General features: G+C 35.5%; 1 protein-coding gene and 1 pseudogene across 1 annotated transcript; both read left to right on the plus strand.

The window, feature by feature from the left end:
• Nucleotides 1-6220: 6220 nt before the first annotated feature.
• Nucleotides 6221-7162, plus strand: LOC126063751 (olfactory receptor 8K3-like). Its single transcript, XM_049862143.1, has one exon. The coding sequence runs from the start codon at nt 6221-6223 to the stop codon at nt 7160-7162; it is 942 nt and encodes a 313-aa protein (XP_049718100.1).
• Nucleotides 7163-15809: 8647 nt separating this feature from the next.
• Nucleotides 15810-16757, plus strand: LOC126063752 (olfactory receptor 8K3-like; annotated as a pseudogene).
• Nucleotides 16758-18821: the final 2064 nt, after the last annotated feature.

Here is an 18821-nt window from a genome sequence, read left to right on the forward strand (position 1 = left end):
TGGGGTCTTAAAAGCCCGGAAGCGGCCATCTCCACTAGTCTCACCTCTTTGGGAGCAAGCAAGAATGAAGAAAACTAAAGATACAAGGGAAAGATTTGTCCAAAAGACTAGTGGACCACATCTACCATGGCCTCCACAAGACCCAGTCCCTTACAACTAGGTGGTGCCTGGCTACCACCACTCTGACAAGGATCACAATAGAGGGTCCAGGACAGAGCTGGAGAAAAAGGTAAAACAAAATTCTAACTCAGAAAGAAAGACCAGACTTGTTGGCCTGACAGACACTGGAGAAACCCTGAGAGTACGGCCCCTGGAAACACTTTGAGCTCAGTAATGACATTACTCCTGAGGTTTAGCCTTCAGCCAAAGATTGGACAGGTCCTTAAAATAAAATGAGACCAAAGGGGCGTACCAGCCCAGGGACAATGACTAGAAGGCAGGAAAGAACAGGAAAAGTGATAACAGGGAACCCAAAGTTGAGAAGGGAAAGTGTTAACATGTCATGGGGTTGTTAACCAATGTCATAAAACAATATGTATCCTAACTGTTTAATGAGAAACTAGTTTGTTCTCTAAACGTTCATCTAAATTACAATAAAAAAATAGGTTAATCACAAAAAAGGGGATCTCTGAGGGGATTTATTCCCTATCATCTGCTTCCTGGACGTTTTTACTGTGTGAGCTTCAATTTTTTTTTGGAATTTAATATAAGGATGAGAAATTGGCAAATATATTAAAGTTGATTTTGCTGAGATACTGAAACAATGAGAACAATCAGGCCCCACTACTAGATTTTTTTTTTTCAATTAAACTCTCTTTCTTGAACTAATGATCCATTTACTTATAGAGTGTTTCATTACCTACATGGGAAGAGAATTCCTAGATGACACAAAGGGAAGGGGCAGAAGCACCACATGCAATTGTGAAGGCTGGGCACCATGGAATTGTAGGTCGTGATATCCATGTAGACTAAGATGTAAAAGAACCAGCTTAAAATTTGCAGTGTATTGGATATTTCCAGGATTACTGTAAGCATCCAAGAGGTTCCCACCAAAGTCATCATGCAGATCAAAAAGAACAATACACAACTCAGGAACATCCATCAACCCAAAGAAAAATAAATTGTCTAGTCCATGTATATAGTTTTTTACTGAAGGAACTCCTGAAAGTAAAACAGACAGAGAATGATAAGAAAATACTAACTGAGGAGCTTGAGTATACAAGTTAAACATTATTAAAATTAGAATAAGAACTAATCTGTGATTCAATAGAATATTTAATGATCGCCAATAATCTCAACACTTGTTGTTTTTGTTAGTTGTCATCAGGTCAGTTGTAATCACAGAAATCACATTAACAAAAGAAGAAAAGAGTGCCTTGTTTTGTACCACTTCACAGTCCTTGCTAAGTTTGAGCCCATTGTTGCAGACACTGTGTCATTCCATCTCGTTGAGGGGCTTCCTATTTTTTGCTGACCCTCTACTATACAACCATGATGTCCTCTTCCAGGGACTGGTCCCTACCACCAAGTGTCAAATAGTACCTGCACATAATTTCTGTATTAGAGAAAGTTACCACCAAGCAGAGGGAGCTGAGGGAATTGATAAATTTGTACTACATGCATTGCTGGATTCCCTAGAGAAAGAGTAAACCAGTGGAGAGCTGAACAGAAGTGCTTTGAGGTCGGGAAGACTCAGAAGTCAAGGGACAGGAGAAGTGATATTCTAATTTCCAGCATAAGTGACTGACACATTCCTAGAACTGTGAGGGGCATAAACTTCACTACAACATGTGGTGTTTCTCCCAATTCCCACAGTGTCATATTCTAGCAGAAGTTCACCTTGTATTTATAGCCACTCTTAAATATATACAACAGCACTTAACAACAATAACAAACCTGTGTAGTCTCCTTGATGAGAAGAGTAAAAGTATTTGGTATATTACTTAAATCCCAGGAAACATGCACAATATAATATATGCAATAACAGTAAAGCATAAGATCAGATGTATTTCTCTGTTTACATAGTTCTTAGCCTAAAATATTAGTTTATTACTTGAAGCAATAGGAATTACTCAACCCTAGGTTAGGCAAAATAAAGACTGAATGCTTATTCTCTCACAGAAAATGCTGGCATTTTTAAAACTCCTCTTTTCATTGAACTTTCATTAGTCCATCTCAACCAATTGAGTCTATGCAAATTTTGAACATATTTTAAGATGACTGACACAGAAATAAAATATAACGATTTTTTTCAAGGCTTTATTTTTTACAAAGTTATTAAATTTTCATGTTTTTTCTAACCATAAAGACATTTAATATCTACTTGAGTAAGCATGGGTTCTGCATCTTTTAAAGTGTTTTATACATGGATATACCTCTTGTTTCATGTGTAGAAAGTCAGATAAATTGGCTTTTTTTCTTGTTACTTTTATTTTAAAATCTTTTATTAAGATGTGTATATCATACCATATTATTTGCTCACATGGCTTGAATTCTTTCTTCAGTTCTTCCAGCTTAAGAAATGTTGAGCATATTCTTCCCTTTTGGGTTTTAAACTCCAGATCTTTGCCCATTTCAATTATAATACTTTACTTCCAATTCTCGAGCTGCCCTTTGAAATCTTCAGCTCAGTCTTTAACTGCATTATTTCTTCCGTTCTCTTTAGCTACTCTATGTTCAAAAGCAAGTTTCATAGTCTCTTCTGACATCCGTTTTGGTTTTCTCTTTCTTTCCTTTTTAATGACCTTTTGCATTCTTTATCTCTGATGCTTGATGTTATTCCAAGCTTGTCTAATCTTTGGTCATTACGTTCAATGTGTCAAATCTATTCTTGAGATGATCTCTAAACTCAGGTGGGATATACTCAAGGTTGAGTTTCGGTTCTCTTGGACTTGCTCTAATTTTCTTCAGCCTCAATTTGTACTTGCATATGAGTAATCAGTGATCTGTTCTGCTGTTGGCCCCTGGCTTGGTTCTGACTGATGATATTGAGCTTCTCCATCATCTCTTTCAACAGATGCAGTCGACTTGATTCCTGTGTATTCTACTTGGCAAGCTTCACTTGTGTGCTCTCTGTTTCTGTTCTTGAAAAAAGTTATTTGTGGTGAAGAGTTTGTTGGTCTTGCAATATTCCAACGTGTAATCTCTGGTGTTGTTTCTACCACCAAGGCCATATTTCTCAACTACCAATTCTTTTTTTCCAACTTTCACATTCTAATCCAACATTAATTATCAACGCATCTCGATTGTAATTTTGATGTTTTTCAGACTTCATAAGTTAGTAAAGTCTTCAATTTCCTCATTTTTGGCATTAGTGCTTGGTGGGTAAATTTGAATACTAATAGTTCTAACTTGTCTTCTTTGGAGGCTTTTGGATACTATGCTATCACTGACAGCATTTCAGTTCATGATAGGTCTTGAAATGTTATTTTTGAGGATAAGTACGATGTCATTCCCCTTCAATTTTTCATTCTGGTGTAGTATATCATGTGACTGTCCAAATCAAAATGGACAATACCAGTCCATTTCAGCTCACTAATGCCTAGGATATTGATCTTCATGTGTTTCACTTCATTTTTTACAACTTCCAATTTTCCAAGATTCATATTCTGTACATTCCATGTTCCAATTTTAAATGGATGTATTTAACTGTTTCTTCTCATGTTGATTCATGCCAATAGAATAGAATATGTTAAGCTAATAAAATAAAATAAGAGAGGGGTCCCAAACAGACAATTCTCAATAATAGGAGGTGTCACAGTGACTAATATCTGCCCCCAAGGTAAAACAATAATGAAAATATAGAAAAAAACACAAAGAAAGTGTGCATTATGTTTATGAAATGCACTAATTTCATTCCATTTGAGGACATCATGCAAATGGAAGCATATTGAGGGGTCTGACCTAACGGTAAATATTTTACTGTAGATCCTTGGATGGATAAATTGAAACTTAACTGAGAATCAATGAAGAAACGCATCTAAAAGAAACTTACTTCCTGGTGAATACAATTTGTTTAGAAAATTAACAAATATTCTCCATGTTTTGTTAAGCTTTCAGGTGCTTCAGACATAATTAACACTTTGCTTGGTGTCTCCTCAGGGAGAGCCTCAGGGGCTGAGAGAATGCTATAAGTTCTTCCCACTATGCCATATTCAGAAGCACATGGGGTGTCAAAACAGACTCATTACAGGTAAAAGGTAGAATTTTTTAAGCATTGCCACATTTTACTAATATCTAGAATATTTTAGTGACATTTTCACAGCCTCATTTTTCATTGATAGCAAAGCCACAGAAAAATATTAAGAATTTTGATTCAATTTGTCTGCTTTCCACCGTTATTACTGATAATGTTTTATATGAAATAAATATACACTTCATTTATTCACTTTTACAATTTAATGTTATGAAATTTAATGTCTGCATTTGCTGATTAATAATTTACTCAGAGACTGCTCTGCTCATAGTTTTTAGGAATAGATACATGCCAGATAGATAAACAGATATATAGACAAATATGTAGATGGATAGATTGGTAGTTACTTAGGTAGATAGGTAGACAGATAGACAGACAACAGATAGATATAGATAGATGATAGATAGATAGACAGACAGGTAGATAGATTAGATGATAGATGATGGTAGATAGATAGATAAATAGATGATAGATAGATAGATGGATGGAGAGATGGACACACATACTTATGAGGCAGTGATGATCACAAAGTTTTCAACGTACAATATTGTTCTATTAACCTGCAGGGTTATTATCTTATTTTTAAAAGTATCTGTGGTATATTCAGATACATTTTTTTAAAGACTATACTTGAATTTATCTGTGATATCTCATGACACATAGGAGTTCCAGTGTTTAACATAGCATGTTTTGTGTTCAAAAAGATTTTAAATAACTTCTGGTAATTTACATGGACGTCATCATCAGTACATTTTCTTCTCCTATGCTACTGTATCATATTGTGACTTCTTAAAACTTTCTTTTTCATAAAGTAGAGGATGCTTTTTTAAAAGGGGGAGTTTATGGCATCAAGTTTTCACTATTTGTCCAGATTTCCTCATATTTCTTAGGTTTCGCCATGAGAAAAAAATATATACCTGATTTGTTACAAAAAACTTAGAATGTGTCCATTAAAATATGATTGCCCAACTGGAGGAGTAAGTATTTTAAGTAGACCAAAAAAGAAAGTAACCTACAGAATGGCGCTTTTAGACACTTTAGTCATAGAATGGGTGTTATGGACTATGGGGCTGGGGTCAGTTACAAGGACGATATCTTAATAAACCTGTTCATCATGAAAACGATGGCAAAGAACTTAAGTCACAGTCCAGAATAATATACCTATAAATATCTTAAAGATCAAAACAATTAACAACAAAAATAATAATACTTTCAAGTAATTCCTGTCAACATCAAAAAACAATATATGATAATGATAGATGGTAGATATACAGGTGGAGAGAAAGACAGACAAATAGGTAGAACATAATACTAGGCACAAACAATTTTAGAGTTATTTTCAACTATTATAGACACATTGAAGAATTTAACTCATTTATCCTTCCTAACAACCCTGCAAAAAAGAATTGGAATATGATTTTTCAGATGTGGATAAAAAAATTCATATAACTTATGGTATTTGCCCAAAGCACCACATTGTATGCATTACAAATGGAGGTATAGCAGAGGTTGCATCTATATACATATATCTCTAGAGACGTTTTCATGTATAAAGACAAGTAATTTCCACTGCGATCAATTATATGTCTATCCAAGACCTGTCTAGTATGTTGATTGTCCCATCCTGGACCATCTATATATATGAGTTTTCATAAAATAATATTTTGAAGGAGAGAGTTCAAAATGTATCCACGTATTTTTTTTAGGTATGTGAAAAAGACAAAAGTTTTAAGAAGACTACAATAAATATCCAAGTACCTAACACCTAAAAGTTTAACATATTATTCACTCTTGTTTCATTTATCTACTAATGTATCCTTCAATCTATCTATTATGTACATGTGTATGTGTGTGTGTGTAAAATTTGTGGAAGTTGGGTATGTATTCAAATATCCTAAAATGGAACGTTTGGATTTATACTACTCATAGCGGTTTTGTATGCTAAAAATCTACCAGGTGATGTTATATAAAAGCTATTGATGATGCTGATGTCTCCATTCAGAACAGGTTTCCTGATAGACCTAGATGGACAAACACAATCTAACAGGGCTGAGTGAATTCATTCTGATGGGAATCACAGACCGCCCAGAGCTGCAGGCGCCATTGTTCGGGCTGTTCCTCATCATCTATGTGATCTCAATGGTGGGCAACTTGGGCACCATCATCCTCACCAAGATGGACTCCAGGCTACAAACGCCCATGTACTTTCTTCTCAGACACCTGGCTATCACTGATCTTGGTTATTCAACAGCCATGGGACCCAAAATGTTGGTAAATTTTGTTGTAGATGAAAATACAATCTCCTGTTATTTTTGTGCTACACAACTAGTTTTCGTTATCATGTTCATAACTACTGAATTGTTTATTCTGTCAGCAATGTCCTATGATCGCTATGTGGCTATCTGTAACCCTTTGTGCTACACCATCATCATGTCACGAGGGGTGTGTTCTGTGCTGGTGGAAATCCCTTATCTCTACAGCACATTTTTTTCTCTTCTGATCACCGTAAAGATTTTTAATTTATCCTTCTGTGGCTACAATGTCATCAGGCATTTCTACTGTGACAGTCTCCCCTTGTTATCTTTGCTCTGCTCAGACACACATGAGATCAAATTGGTCATTTTCATCTTTTCTGTTTTTGATTTGATTTCATCCCTTCTAATAGTTCTTGTTTCTTACACACTCATAATTGTATCCATTATCAAACTGAGCTCAGCTGAGGGCAGGCACAAGGCCTTCTCCACCTGTGGATCCCACCTGACTGTGGTGGTTGTGTTCTATGGGACTTTAATCTTTATGTATCTGCAGCCCAAGTCCAGTCATTCCTTTGACACTGATAAAATGGCTTCCATATTTTACACCCTGGTGATCCCCATGTTGAATCCCTTGATCTCCAGTTTGAGGAATAAAAATGTAAAATATGCCTTACATAGGACTTTAGAAAAATTATGCAATAAATTTTCTTGACACTCACTATAACTTATGATTTATATAAATTACATTTTGCACTTTAAAATTTTTTTCTGTGTACCTCCAGAGGAGATATCAAGCACAAAATCACAGATAACATGCATTTCTATATTGCCTTCTACCAGTCACTCTACTAAGGCTGTACGTAGATTAATAAATGAAACAGTACAAAGTGTTGCCTTCCTTGAGCAGGAGTGATGCATTATAAGTATAATAATTAAGACATTTTATAGTATACTAGAATGTCTGAAGGGTGTTACTTTTTTTTTTTTTTTTTTTAATAAGAACACTGAATATGTTGAGTGGGATAGCGAAACTAATAGATACAGGAAGATTTCCAAATACCTAGTGTTTTCCTTATCTAGTAGAAAAAAATATATATATATATTTTTTTTATTTTATATATATATATATATATATATATATATAAAGTGTGTGTGTGTGTGTATGCATGCTCACACACACCTCCTATTTTATTTCTTACACGCTGCCCTGGGTGGCTAATTCTGATTAAAACAAGGCTCGCTTGGGTGGGTTGGTTCAAGTACTCAGTTATGTGAATTTGCTCAAATGACCATTTTCTAAACCTTGAAATCCCTCTCTTTCATCATCAGTGCCCTTACTTTCATATTTGAGCCCTTAGACTCTGTATACTTTATTATTTTTATTATTACTATATTGTAATGTTAGTATAAACAAAATAAAACTGTATTCAACAGGATCAGCTGAGTATCTGGTTTTGTCTAAATTAGCCAGTTTTGCCTGCATCAGTGGGTATATAAGTTAAGACAGATTTATTGAGGCCAGCCACAGAAGTTTCCAGGTTTTTTCATTTTGTCTCTCCCAGACAGATATCGCTTCCTAAGTCCGTGCTTTTGTCTCATAGATTGTTATTCTTATCTCTCTAGAAAACAATAATTACTCTTGTTTAGAAGTGATTTTCTAATTGTTTCTGTACCCTTGAAAAAGAAGTCTATTGCATGCTGAGTTATGTTTGTTGCCTTCTTTTTGTTTGGCTGGTATTTCTTAAATTTGAATAATATAAGCAAGTATTTTGATCAGGATCTATTGTTTGAATTCATCATTTTGATTATCCTCCTTGGAAGAAGCATAAGGAGATAGCCCATGGTTTGGACTATGCTGTGTTTCTAGTGGGTGAGGTGTGATATGTAGCATTGTCTGTTTTTGCCATGATTTCTGGACATAGTTGCTCCATATTCCCTCCTAATTTTCCATGTCTATTTTCTTATTCTTTTAATATTCAGAAAATTTGTAATGAGAAAAAATTAAATTTTAGATACACTAAGGTTTTCTTTAAAAAAGATCCAATCTGGGTTTTAGGATAGGACCCTGCAAGGTGGGTTATGATATTTTTCCATATATGTAGAGACTAGAAAATATGTGAGAAAAATATCATTAATAAAAAGAATAACAAAATGGAAATTTAAAACACACCCCATTCTCATCATTCCAAGTGGCTTGATTCTGAAATTTTATTATTTAGGGAGAAAGAATTAGCCAAGTCTACACAAACTCTTTTACAGAACTGAAGAGAAGGGTATATTTACCTTTCCTCTATGAGGATAGGTTAAACCGATATCAAAGGCAGACAAAGACGTTAAAAGAAAAGAAAACAACAGAGAACATATGTGAAACATTTAAGAAATTGAGTCTGGCAATATGTAGAAACAGTAGTACACTTAATTTGGTGTGCCCCAGGAATGCATGGATAGTTTCCCATTAAAAAAATCAATTAACGACATTCATCACAATAACAAATAAAATGGCAAACAATGCCATATAAATAGATGTAGAGTAACATTTAAAAAGTCTCAATAAATGTGATAAAACTTTGACCAAATTAGTATTAAAATAGAGCTTTCTCAAACTGAAGAGGACGTCCATGAACAGCCCGCAGTTAGCATCGCACATGGTGTGAAAGATTAAACACATTCAGTAAGACCAGGGGGAAAAAAAAAAAAAACAGGTAAATCCCCTCTTACCAAATCTATTCCACATTTTAGTGGATGTTCGAGCCACCCTGATCTTTAAGAAATTTTCTGCCAGATCTCCATAATATATACAGAGGTAGTGCTCAAAACTCAAAAATAATATCAGTGATAAAATAAAAGGAAAAAGAAAAAGAAAACAGCCCACAAAAATGATCATAAAAACAAACATTCATTTATTCATAGGACTGATTCTGCTGGCAAATAAGCACATTAAAAATGTTCAGTTCATCATTTATCAATGAACTTCAAGTTAAAACATTGATGACATAACTGTACACCTATTAGAATATCAGGTGTTTAGTAATTATGTAAGGGAAATGGAACTTTCATTAACTGCCATTGGAAAATTAAAATCATGAAAATACTTAAAAAAATAATTTCTTTTAAGCATCAGGGTCTTAAAAAGCTGAACATAGTTTTACCCCAAAATTTAACCAATTTACTCTTTACCGAAGTGAAATGACAGCATTTAGCCCTATAAATACATGTACACAATTGTCCATAACAAGGCTATCTGTAATACTCAAAAACTAGAATCAACCCAAATGTTCGTCTACTTGAGAACGGACAAATAAAGTGTGGTATTTCCAACAAGTTAATACCACTCTGTCATAAAAACTACTGAATTATTGGGACATGCAAACACATGGATGAAAAATACAAATGGATACATCGGACTTGGTCAGAATTAAAACACCCCACACTTACACATTTATCCCACAGAAATGAAAACTTATGCTCATACAAAAATCCTTACACAAACGTGAAAAGAAACATTACTTATAATAGGTAAAACCAGTAACAACCCAATATGTCCTTCTAAGTGCAAATGGGTAACTAAACTGTACTAAACCCCTATATGAAGTAATGCTCAAAAAAAAAAAAAAAAGCAAATTATTGATGCACACAACAGCGTGAATGGACCTCGTTAGAATTGTGTGAAGTGAAAAGTCAATCACCAAAGGTGGTTGCTGTTGTTACCTGCCATTGAGTGACTCCAACTCATGGCCACGTTCTGTAAAATGGAAGAAGACATTGCCTGGCCCTGCCCTAGCCTCACAGTCATCAGTATGTCCGAGTACATTGGTGCAGCCACTGTGTCAGTCCAGCTTATGGAGGGCTTCCCCATTCTCGTTGGCCCTCTCGTTCCCCAAATATGATGTCCTCCTCCAGAAACTTGTTTACCTGAAGCAGTAAAGTCACACAATGTTCTGTTGGAGGCAACAAAATATGTACCATTCAAGAATTTTTGTTTTGTTAGATGTCATCCAGTCGGTTGAAAATCATGGCAATGTATAGGACAGAGTAGAAATGCCCCATAGAGTTGCTTAGGCTGTAACCTTCATGGGTGCAGAAGGCCAGGTCTTTTCTCCCTGGAAAGGCTAGTGGGTTCAAACAGCCAACATTTCAGTTAGCAATGAGTTTTGTAAATAAATATAGGTATATATATATATGTATATAAAACCAAACAAAATCCAAAGCTGTCCAGTCGAATCTGACTCATAATGACCCTATAGGACAAAGTAGAACTGCCCCACAGGGCTTCCAAGAGGCACCTGGTGGATTTGAACTGCCGATCTTTTGGTTAACAGCCACACTCTTAACCACTACGCCACATACATATCATTATATAGGAGAAATAAGCAGAAAAAAAAGGTCACAAATGGATACATTACAAATACTTACAGTGACAAAATGCAGCAAAAATATTTATTGCACAGGAAGTATATATTCATAATGAAACATTGTGCAAACTATCATACTTTACGACAGTTTATTGATATGGTAGAGCATTATATCAAGCACAGCAGAACATGCATTAAGGTGAGAAAAAAGTTTTCGAATGAGGATTGGACAGAATGAAAAAACATAAAATGTAGAAATGTAATGATGGAAAATAAAACAAACAAGCAAAAAACATAAACACATGATGGCAATTGACTAGGAAATGAGAAGCGAGGGTAACATTTCTGTTTATGAGGTCAAAAAGGAAAAAAAAACCTTGAAAATAGCAGTAATAGCAACAATAACAAAAATAACAGGAAACAAGGAAGTGACACCTCCCACATGCACAATGCATGACTTTTATTCCATTTAAATCTTTTAAATAATGCAGTAAGAAAGTGCTTAAGCACAGCTTCATTTTGTCATCCGTTTGAAGAGACCACTGTAGAAATGGGGGATATTGACAGTTCTGTTTTACAGACAGAGAATATTAACGCAGATCCCCGTGTGGTAAAAATGAACGTTAACAAAGAGTAAAAAGCAAGACCATATGAAACAGATAAACATAGACATGCGTATACACTATATGAATAAAAATTTGGTCACCGTGAATACAAAATGTCCTGGACAGTTCACCAACCACCCCCAGGAATTTTGTTACACTTTCATATGCTTCAGGAACAGTCCCTAAATTGCCTGTCATCTCCTCAGGGAGAATCTCCAAGGGTAAAAAAAAATCCATAAATTCTTCTCACTCCGACATGTTAAGAAACACTTGAGGCAGTCAAGACAGAGGCTTCATTGCAGGTAAAAAGACAGACTTTTTCAATTTTTTACCAATACCTGAAACGTTTCAGTGACACTTGCAAGGTCTCACCTTTATTCAACGGCAAAATCATTGCAAAATATTAGGATTTCTGAGTCAATTCTGTGTGTATTCTACTTTTCAATAGTGCCTGAGAGTAGGATCTCTCTCCCCCTTTTTTTTTTAACATCATTTTTTTTTCAACATCATTATTTTTTTTCAAATATTCATACTTTGTTTCAGAGGCTACAGGCTCATAAGCATATTGAAAGCCTCATCATTATGTCCAAATGATATTTTTACTTTATATAAGTAACTGTATGAATAAAAAAGTAACAGAAAAAAAAACAAAAGTCCTGGAGCCAATTTTGCCTCATAGCTACCCCGTGTGCATCAGAGAACTGTGGTCTGTAGTTTTTCAATGGCCGTGAACTTTCAGAAGTAGATCTTTCTTTTTTCCAAGGTGCCTCTGACTGGATTCCATCCCCCAACCTTTCAGTTTGCAGCTGAGTGTTTAACTGTTTGCGCCACCCAGGTGGCCTAATTATATGAATAATAGAGCCCAAATATGAAAGTAAAGGAAGCATATGCAGTATTAAAAATACTGTGGCAGAATTATGAAGTTACAGTATTCAGTCTCCAATGTTGATGTCCTTCCACATCCTTAGTTATAAGCTGGCTCTACTCTTAAGTGTAATATAATATAAAATGCATATTTAAATACCTGTATAAATGTATATTTTTGATAATCTCTTGATGAGAAATTAAATTTCCATCTCACAACTCATGTTGAGATGTGAAAAGCAATTTTTAAGAGTTTGGGAAACTTGTAAGTACCCAGTTTTATGATGATTGCATAATATATACCATATTCTTCAATTCCCAGTAGAATCTAGCAGAAATAATATATAATTTTCTCAAGGAATACAGCTTTATAAAAAGGGAATGAGATACTCAACGAAGATAGTAAACCATGGAAAATAACTCAGTGCTCTCCATGGAACTTCAAAGCTATTGAGAGGAAGCCCTCTTCTCTTCCCTTATCGTACAGGAAAATCAGTACTTACAAATACAAGTACTTTTTTTCTTCAGCCTGTGCAACTAAACAAGATTCACTTTGCTTTTATTGCATTCATTGATGATACTTGATCTCCTAACTGTAATATCTAGAAAAAAAAATATCTACTGACACCCAATTCCGAACTTCTTAAAAAAAAAAAAATTACTGTGTTTTAGGTGAAAGTTTACATAGCAAATTAATTTTCCAATAAAAACTTCTTGCACAAAATGTGTCAGAACTCTCCTCATTTCCTTCCTGGCTTCTCTATGTCCATTAGTCAGGTTCCCTGTCCCTGCTCGCCTTCTTGCCCTTTTGGTCTCCTATAGTTGGTTGTTCTAAGGGGCACATTCTTCACAGATTTTATTGTTTAATTTAATAGCCCGTCTGTTATTGTGCTCGAAGGTGGCCACGGGCAGTGTCTATAGTTTCACATTAGAAGATTGTCTTAGGACAATTGTCTCAGGGGTTTCTCCAGCCTCTTTCAAACCAGTAAATCTGTTTTTTTTTTTTTTTTTTTAATTTGAATTTTGTTGTACATATTTTCCCCATTCTCCCCAAGACCTTTTTTTGTGATCTTCCTAAGATTGGTCTGTAGTCATAGCCAGGCACTATCTAGGTCTTCTGGTCTCAGGTTAGAGGGAGCTGTGGTTCATGTGGGCCGTACGTCCTTTGGTCTAATTGCTTCCTTAAGTCTTTTTTTCTTCATTCTCCTTTATTCTGGGTGGAAAGTGGTCAATAGTTTCTTTTCTGACATAAGCAATGTGTGTGTTTAGGGTCACAAATGTCTAAGTAATGTTTTATATGAGATAGTGTATTTCTCCTGTTACCATTTTATTATTTAATGTGTTATGATTGTATTTTTCTATTTGCTTGATTATTTCTAACTCAGAGGCTGCTGGTCCTGCTATTTTCATTGTAAGTAATATCATTTCAAACCATTAATTCTTTTACCTTAAACTGCCATCCTCATCCTTCTCTGGCATTTTTTTTTAAATCTGTCGTATATTAGGAATACGTATTATTCATTTCCATTTAAATATATTTGTTTGTATGAATTATGTACTATATAATAGTTTAAGCTAGAGGATTTCTTTATCCAAGCGGAATTTTTAATGAAATTTCATTATATAAAATCAATGACATGGACCTCACTTTCTCCAAATTTGTTCAAATTTCCCCTCACTATCTGAGATACTTCGGTGACAAAGTATATATAATTTGTTACAAATGACTTAGTATATGCTAGTTATAAAGAAGGTGCTCCTAGGGCAGGACGTATTTTAAGTAAATTTATATTCAAAGGCACAGCTGTTAAGGGGATCCTGACTCAACAGTGACCCCAAAGTGTTTCTGAAGCTATAAATAACTATGGAAGCAGACTGCCACATCTTCCTCACATGGAGCCACTGGTGGTTTTGAACTGCAGAGCTTTAGGTAAGCAGTCCATCAACTTATATTAAAATGTATTAAGTAAAGTAGAAGATGTATAATCCAGAAGCTTGGCACACTGCTGGTCCAATTTTAGTCACGGAGTTGAAGTTGGGGGAGAGAACAGCTGGGGTCAGTTACATGGATAACACACTACTCAACCTACTCATCATCATAACCCTGATGTAGAAGCTAGGTCAACTAGAACTATTCATGTATACATATGTAAAGAAAAGTCCTTTCGTGTCAATTATTGTCATCATTTTAAAAACAACAACACTATATCCTTGATTTTTGAGACATATCCCGATAACTTAAATGCACTGAAACATTTAATCATCATTTATTTTTCCAACAACCCTGAAGGGAAGTGTTCATTTTGCAGATGTGAATAAAGAAATTAAGGTATCTTACTTTATAACTCACAAACGGAGGTATAACAGGGACTATATCTGCATGGGTCTAGCACCTAGAATGTTTCCCTGTATAAAGACAGATAATCCCCACTATGATTGATTAGATTTTCCTTGTTAATCATCTGTTCAGCGTCTGTCAAGTGTGTTGTTTCCGTCTGTACCACCCATGGCACAAGGGTTTTTATAGGACTCTGTTTTGAAGTAAAGCATATTAAATATTTCCACACAGTTTTTGAATTTGCGCTTTAAAAATTGACATTTGTAGTATAATTTTGTAAATGTCATTCTATAAATGAAAAAAGAGAGAGCTTAGAAATCACCCATATGCCTACCACTTAAAAATTTTAAACTTTTAAAATTTTTGCTTCGTATATATAAAAAAAAAAAAAAACCAAACCCGTTGCCATCAAGTTGATTCTGACACATAGAGACACTAGAGGACAGAAGAGAATTGCCCCATAGGTTTTGCAAGGAGAGGCTGGTAGATTCAAAGAGCCGATTTTTGGGTTATCAGCCAAGCTCTTATCCACTGCTCCACAAGGAATCCCAGCGATGTACATGTATATGTATGTATAAATATATATGTATTGTGTATATGTATATGTGAATGTATATGCATGTGTGTGTGTATTGTGTATATGCACAAGTATATGTGCATACACATATACACATATGCACATCTATATGTACACGTACACATACACCTATGTCCTTACCTGTGTCTATCTCTATTACTGTGTTTACTACAGGGTTTCTCAACTTCTGCCATAGTGACAGTTTGGACTGCAAATTTTCTTATTGTGTGGTGTTACCTGGCATATAGTAGAATGTTTAGTACCATCCCAGGTTTCCATTAGATACGAGTAGTACCCTTCTCCTAGTTGTGACATCCAAAATGTCTCAGACATTGACAAATGTTCTTTGGAGAGCAAATTTTACCCAACTGATAACATTTTAGATTTCTTTTTCTTTCCCTCTTTCCTTCTCTCTCGCTCTCTCTCTCTCTGTATGTTCATGTGTCTATGCTTTATTTCTGAGATGCAGGTTTAATTTCCAATAACTGTATTGGAAGTTTTGGATTTATCTTATTCGTTTAGAATATTGCCTTTGTATACTAAAGATCTACCAGACGATGCTACATAAAGCCTATTGACAATGCTGATGTCTCTATCAGGAATAGGTTTCCTAATAGACCAAGATGCACAAACACAATCTAACAGTGCTGAATGAATTCATTCTGATGGGAATCACAGACCTCCCAGAGCTGCAGGCTTCATTGTTTGGGCTGTTCCTCATCATCTACATGATCTCAGTGGTGGGCAACTTGGGCATCATCATCCTCACCAAGATGGACTCCAAGCTACAAACTCCCATGTACTTTTTTCTCAGACACCTGGCTATCACTGATCTTGGTTATTCAACAGCCGTGGGACCCAAAATGCTAGTCAATTTTGTTGTGGATGAAAATACAATCTCCTATTACTTTTGTGCTACACAACTAGCTTTCATTGTTTTGTTCATAAATGGTGAACTTTTCATTCTGTCAGCAATGTCCTATGACCGCTGTGTGGCCATCTGTAACCCTCTGCTCTACTCAGTCACCATGTCACAAAGGGTGTGTTAGGTGCTGGTGGCAATCCTCTATCTTTACTGTGCATTTGTTTCTCTTCTTATCACCATAAAGATTTTTAATTTATCCTTCTGTGGCTACAATGTCATCAGGCATTTCTACTGTGACCCAAACACTTTGTTATCTTTGCTCTGCTCAAACACACATGAAATTCAATTGATCATTCTCATCCCAGCATCAATTGATGTGATTACATCCCTTTTCATAGTGCTTATTTCCTACCTGCTTGTTTTTGTAGCCATTCTCAGGATGAACTCAGCTGTGGGCAGGCACAAGGCCTTCTCCACCTGTGGATCCCACCTGACGGCAGTGATAGTGTTCTATGGGGCTTTAATCTTTATGTACATGCAACCCAAGTCCAGTCACTCCTTTGATTGTGATAAAGTAGCTTCCATATTTTATACCCTGGTTATCCCCATGTTGAATCCCTTGATTTATAGCTTGAGGAACACAGACGTAAAATATGCCCTACATAGGACATGGAAAAAAATATGCAACATCTTTTCTAAAGTTTGATTGGTCATATGGTTCCTATAAATTACACGATGAGCTTCAAACCTTGTCTGTTTGCCTCCTTAGGGTATAAACTACAGAGTATAGTGAGCACAAATATATTCCACATATATTTATAAATATCTTATGTGCCAGTCACTCTTCTAAATGCACTGATCAACAAAAGAGTAAAAACCTTTGCCTTCCTTGAACTGAAGAGATGGAGCACAAATATAACAATTAAGTAAATTTTATAGTACAGAAGAACGTGCTGGGGCCCTGGTGGTGCAGTAATTAATGTGCTTGGCTGCTAACTGAAAGTCAGTTGTTCAAACCCACCAGCCAATACCTGGGAGAAATATGTGGCGGTTGGCATCCCTAGATTTATAGCCTTGGAAACCCTATGGGGCAGTTCTAATCTGTCCTATAGAGTCACTACGAGTCAGAATCTCCTGAACAACAGTGCATTTGGGTTTTTTGAGAATGTGATAGAAAAAAAAATCCTTTGCCATTGAGTTGATTCTGATTGATAGCGACCCTACAGGACAGGATAGAACTGGTCCGTAGATTTTCCAAGAAGTGGCTGGTGGATTTGAACTGCTGACCTTTTGGTTGGCAGCCAAGCTCCTGCCCAGTGAACCACCATGGCTCCAGGAGAATGTGTTGGAGACCATGAAATCAGGCAAGGAGTGTGAATATGGTGAGTGGGAGTGGGAAAAAAGTAGTAGGTACAAAACTGGAGTTATAGGCATTCTGTTTTTTTAAACAGTTAAAATAAACTTTACAATGTCAGTATTTGTGTGTGTGTGTATTTGTGTAAGCCCTTGCTTTCTGTTTTAGCCTTCATAATTTCTGAGGAAGGGTATTAGATTCTGCCAGGTTTTAATGATTCTCAGCGTATTGTAATGATTTGAGTTACTCAGTGATGTCAATTTGCTCAAATGTCCCCCATTCCAGACTTCAGAGTTCCAGTCTTATTAATGCCTTTACTTTCCCATGTTAATCTGTTAACCTAGCTTACTGTTCAGCAATTCAAAGGTTCAGCTCTGCATCTGACTTCATTTTAGTCAGTGCATTTTTGCCGAGATCAGTACAAACACCAATTAAGATACATTTCTTGAGGTCATCTATAGTTGTTCCCAGGTTTGGAATCTCTTCCCCACTTGTCGTTCTTATTTAATAATTACCTTTTTTTTTGTTTCAAGAGTTGTTATCTTTTATTATGTATATGAAAAGCTTTTAAAAAAACATTTGTTCAATTATTTCTTTGTGTACTTCCTTGAGTAACAGGATATGCTGTGATGAGTGAAATTTGTTGCCTGTCTTTCACTGTTTTTCTAACATTTGTTCAATATTTATCATGCACTATATTTCCATTGACTTTTCTTTAGCCCACTTGTGAGAGGCAAAATGAGATAATACTATTGTTTGCACCAAGATGTATTTCTAATTAAAGTGAGGTATGTTATGTGGCAAGGACGCAGTTTTCTTGCCTTATTGACATAGTTGCTCCATGTTATTCGTCAAATTTTACCACGTATTTTTGTTTATTATTATTTTTTCTTTGTAAAATTTCTAGGATATTACTGAAGCTACCAGAGTCTAAATTGTTTTCATGGCTCACTATCATGAAATAAAATCCCTCATGTAGCCAAGGAAATTCAAATAAAAATAGTCCATTGGGATATAAGAGAAGGTGCATGTTATATTGTCATATGAGCATCAATATTTTTGAAAGGTTGAAGCAGCTAGAAGGAGAAGATGACCATGATACGACAGAGTTCCCCATGCTGGGAAAAATTCTACTGCCTGGAGCAGCTTGCTTGGCACCCCTCCCCCCCACCCCCTTAGCTTTACATTAGAATTCTGGTTTCTTTTCTTGATATTTCCCATAGTTTTACATTAAAGTCTCGGTTTTCCTCTTTTTAATTGCTGCCCAAACTAGAGGAAATTGGCAGATCTGGTTTAGATGCCATGTTGACATTCTGGGTAACCTTTTAAGCATCATACATAGTAAATTCTCCATCTCTGGGTGGAGTGTAAGAACCATATTCTGAACACAAGATGCATGAAGTTACATTTAAACCA

This window comes from Elephas maximus, chromosome 20, assembly GCF_024166365.1.
Source record: "Elephas maximus indicus isolate mEleMax1 chromosome 20, mEleMax1 primary haplotype, whole genome shotgun sequence".
Lineage (NCBI taxonomy): Eukaryota > Metazoa > Chordata > Mammalia > Proboscidea > Elephantidae > Elephas > Elephas maximus.

What these genes read in the sequence shown, in the direction of transcription:
- LOC126063751 (XM_049862143.1), top strand. Translation starts at nt 6,221, where the DNA reads ATGGACAAACACAATCTAACAGGGCTGAGTGAATTCATTCTGATGGGA.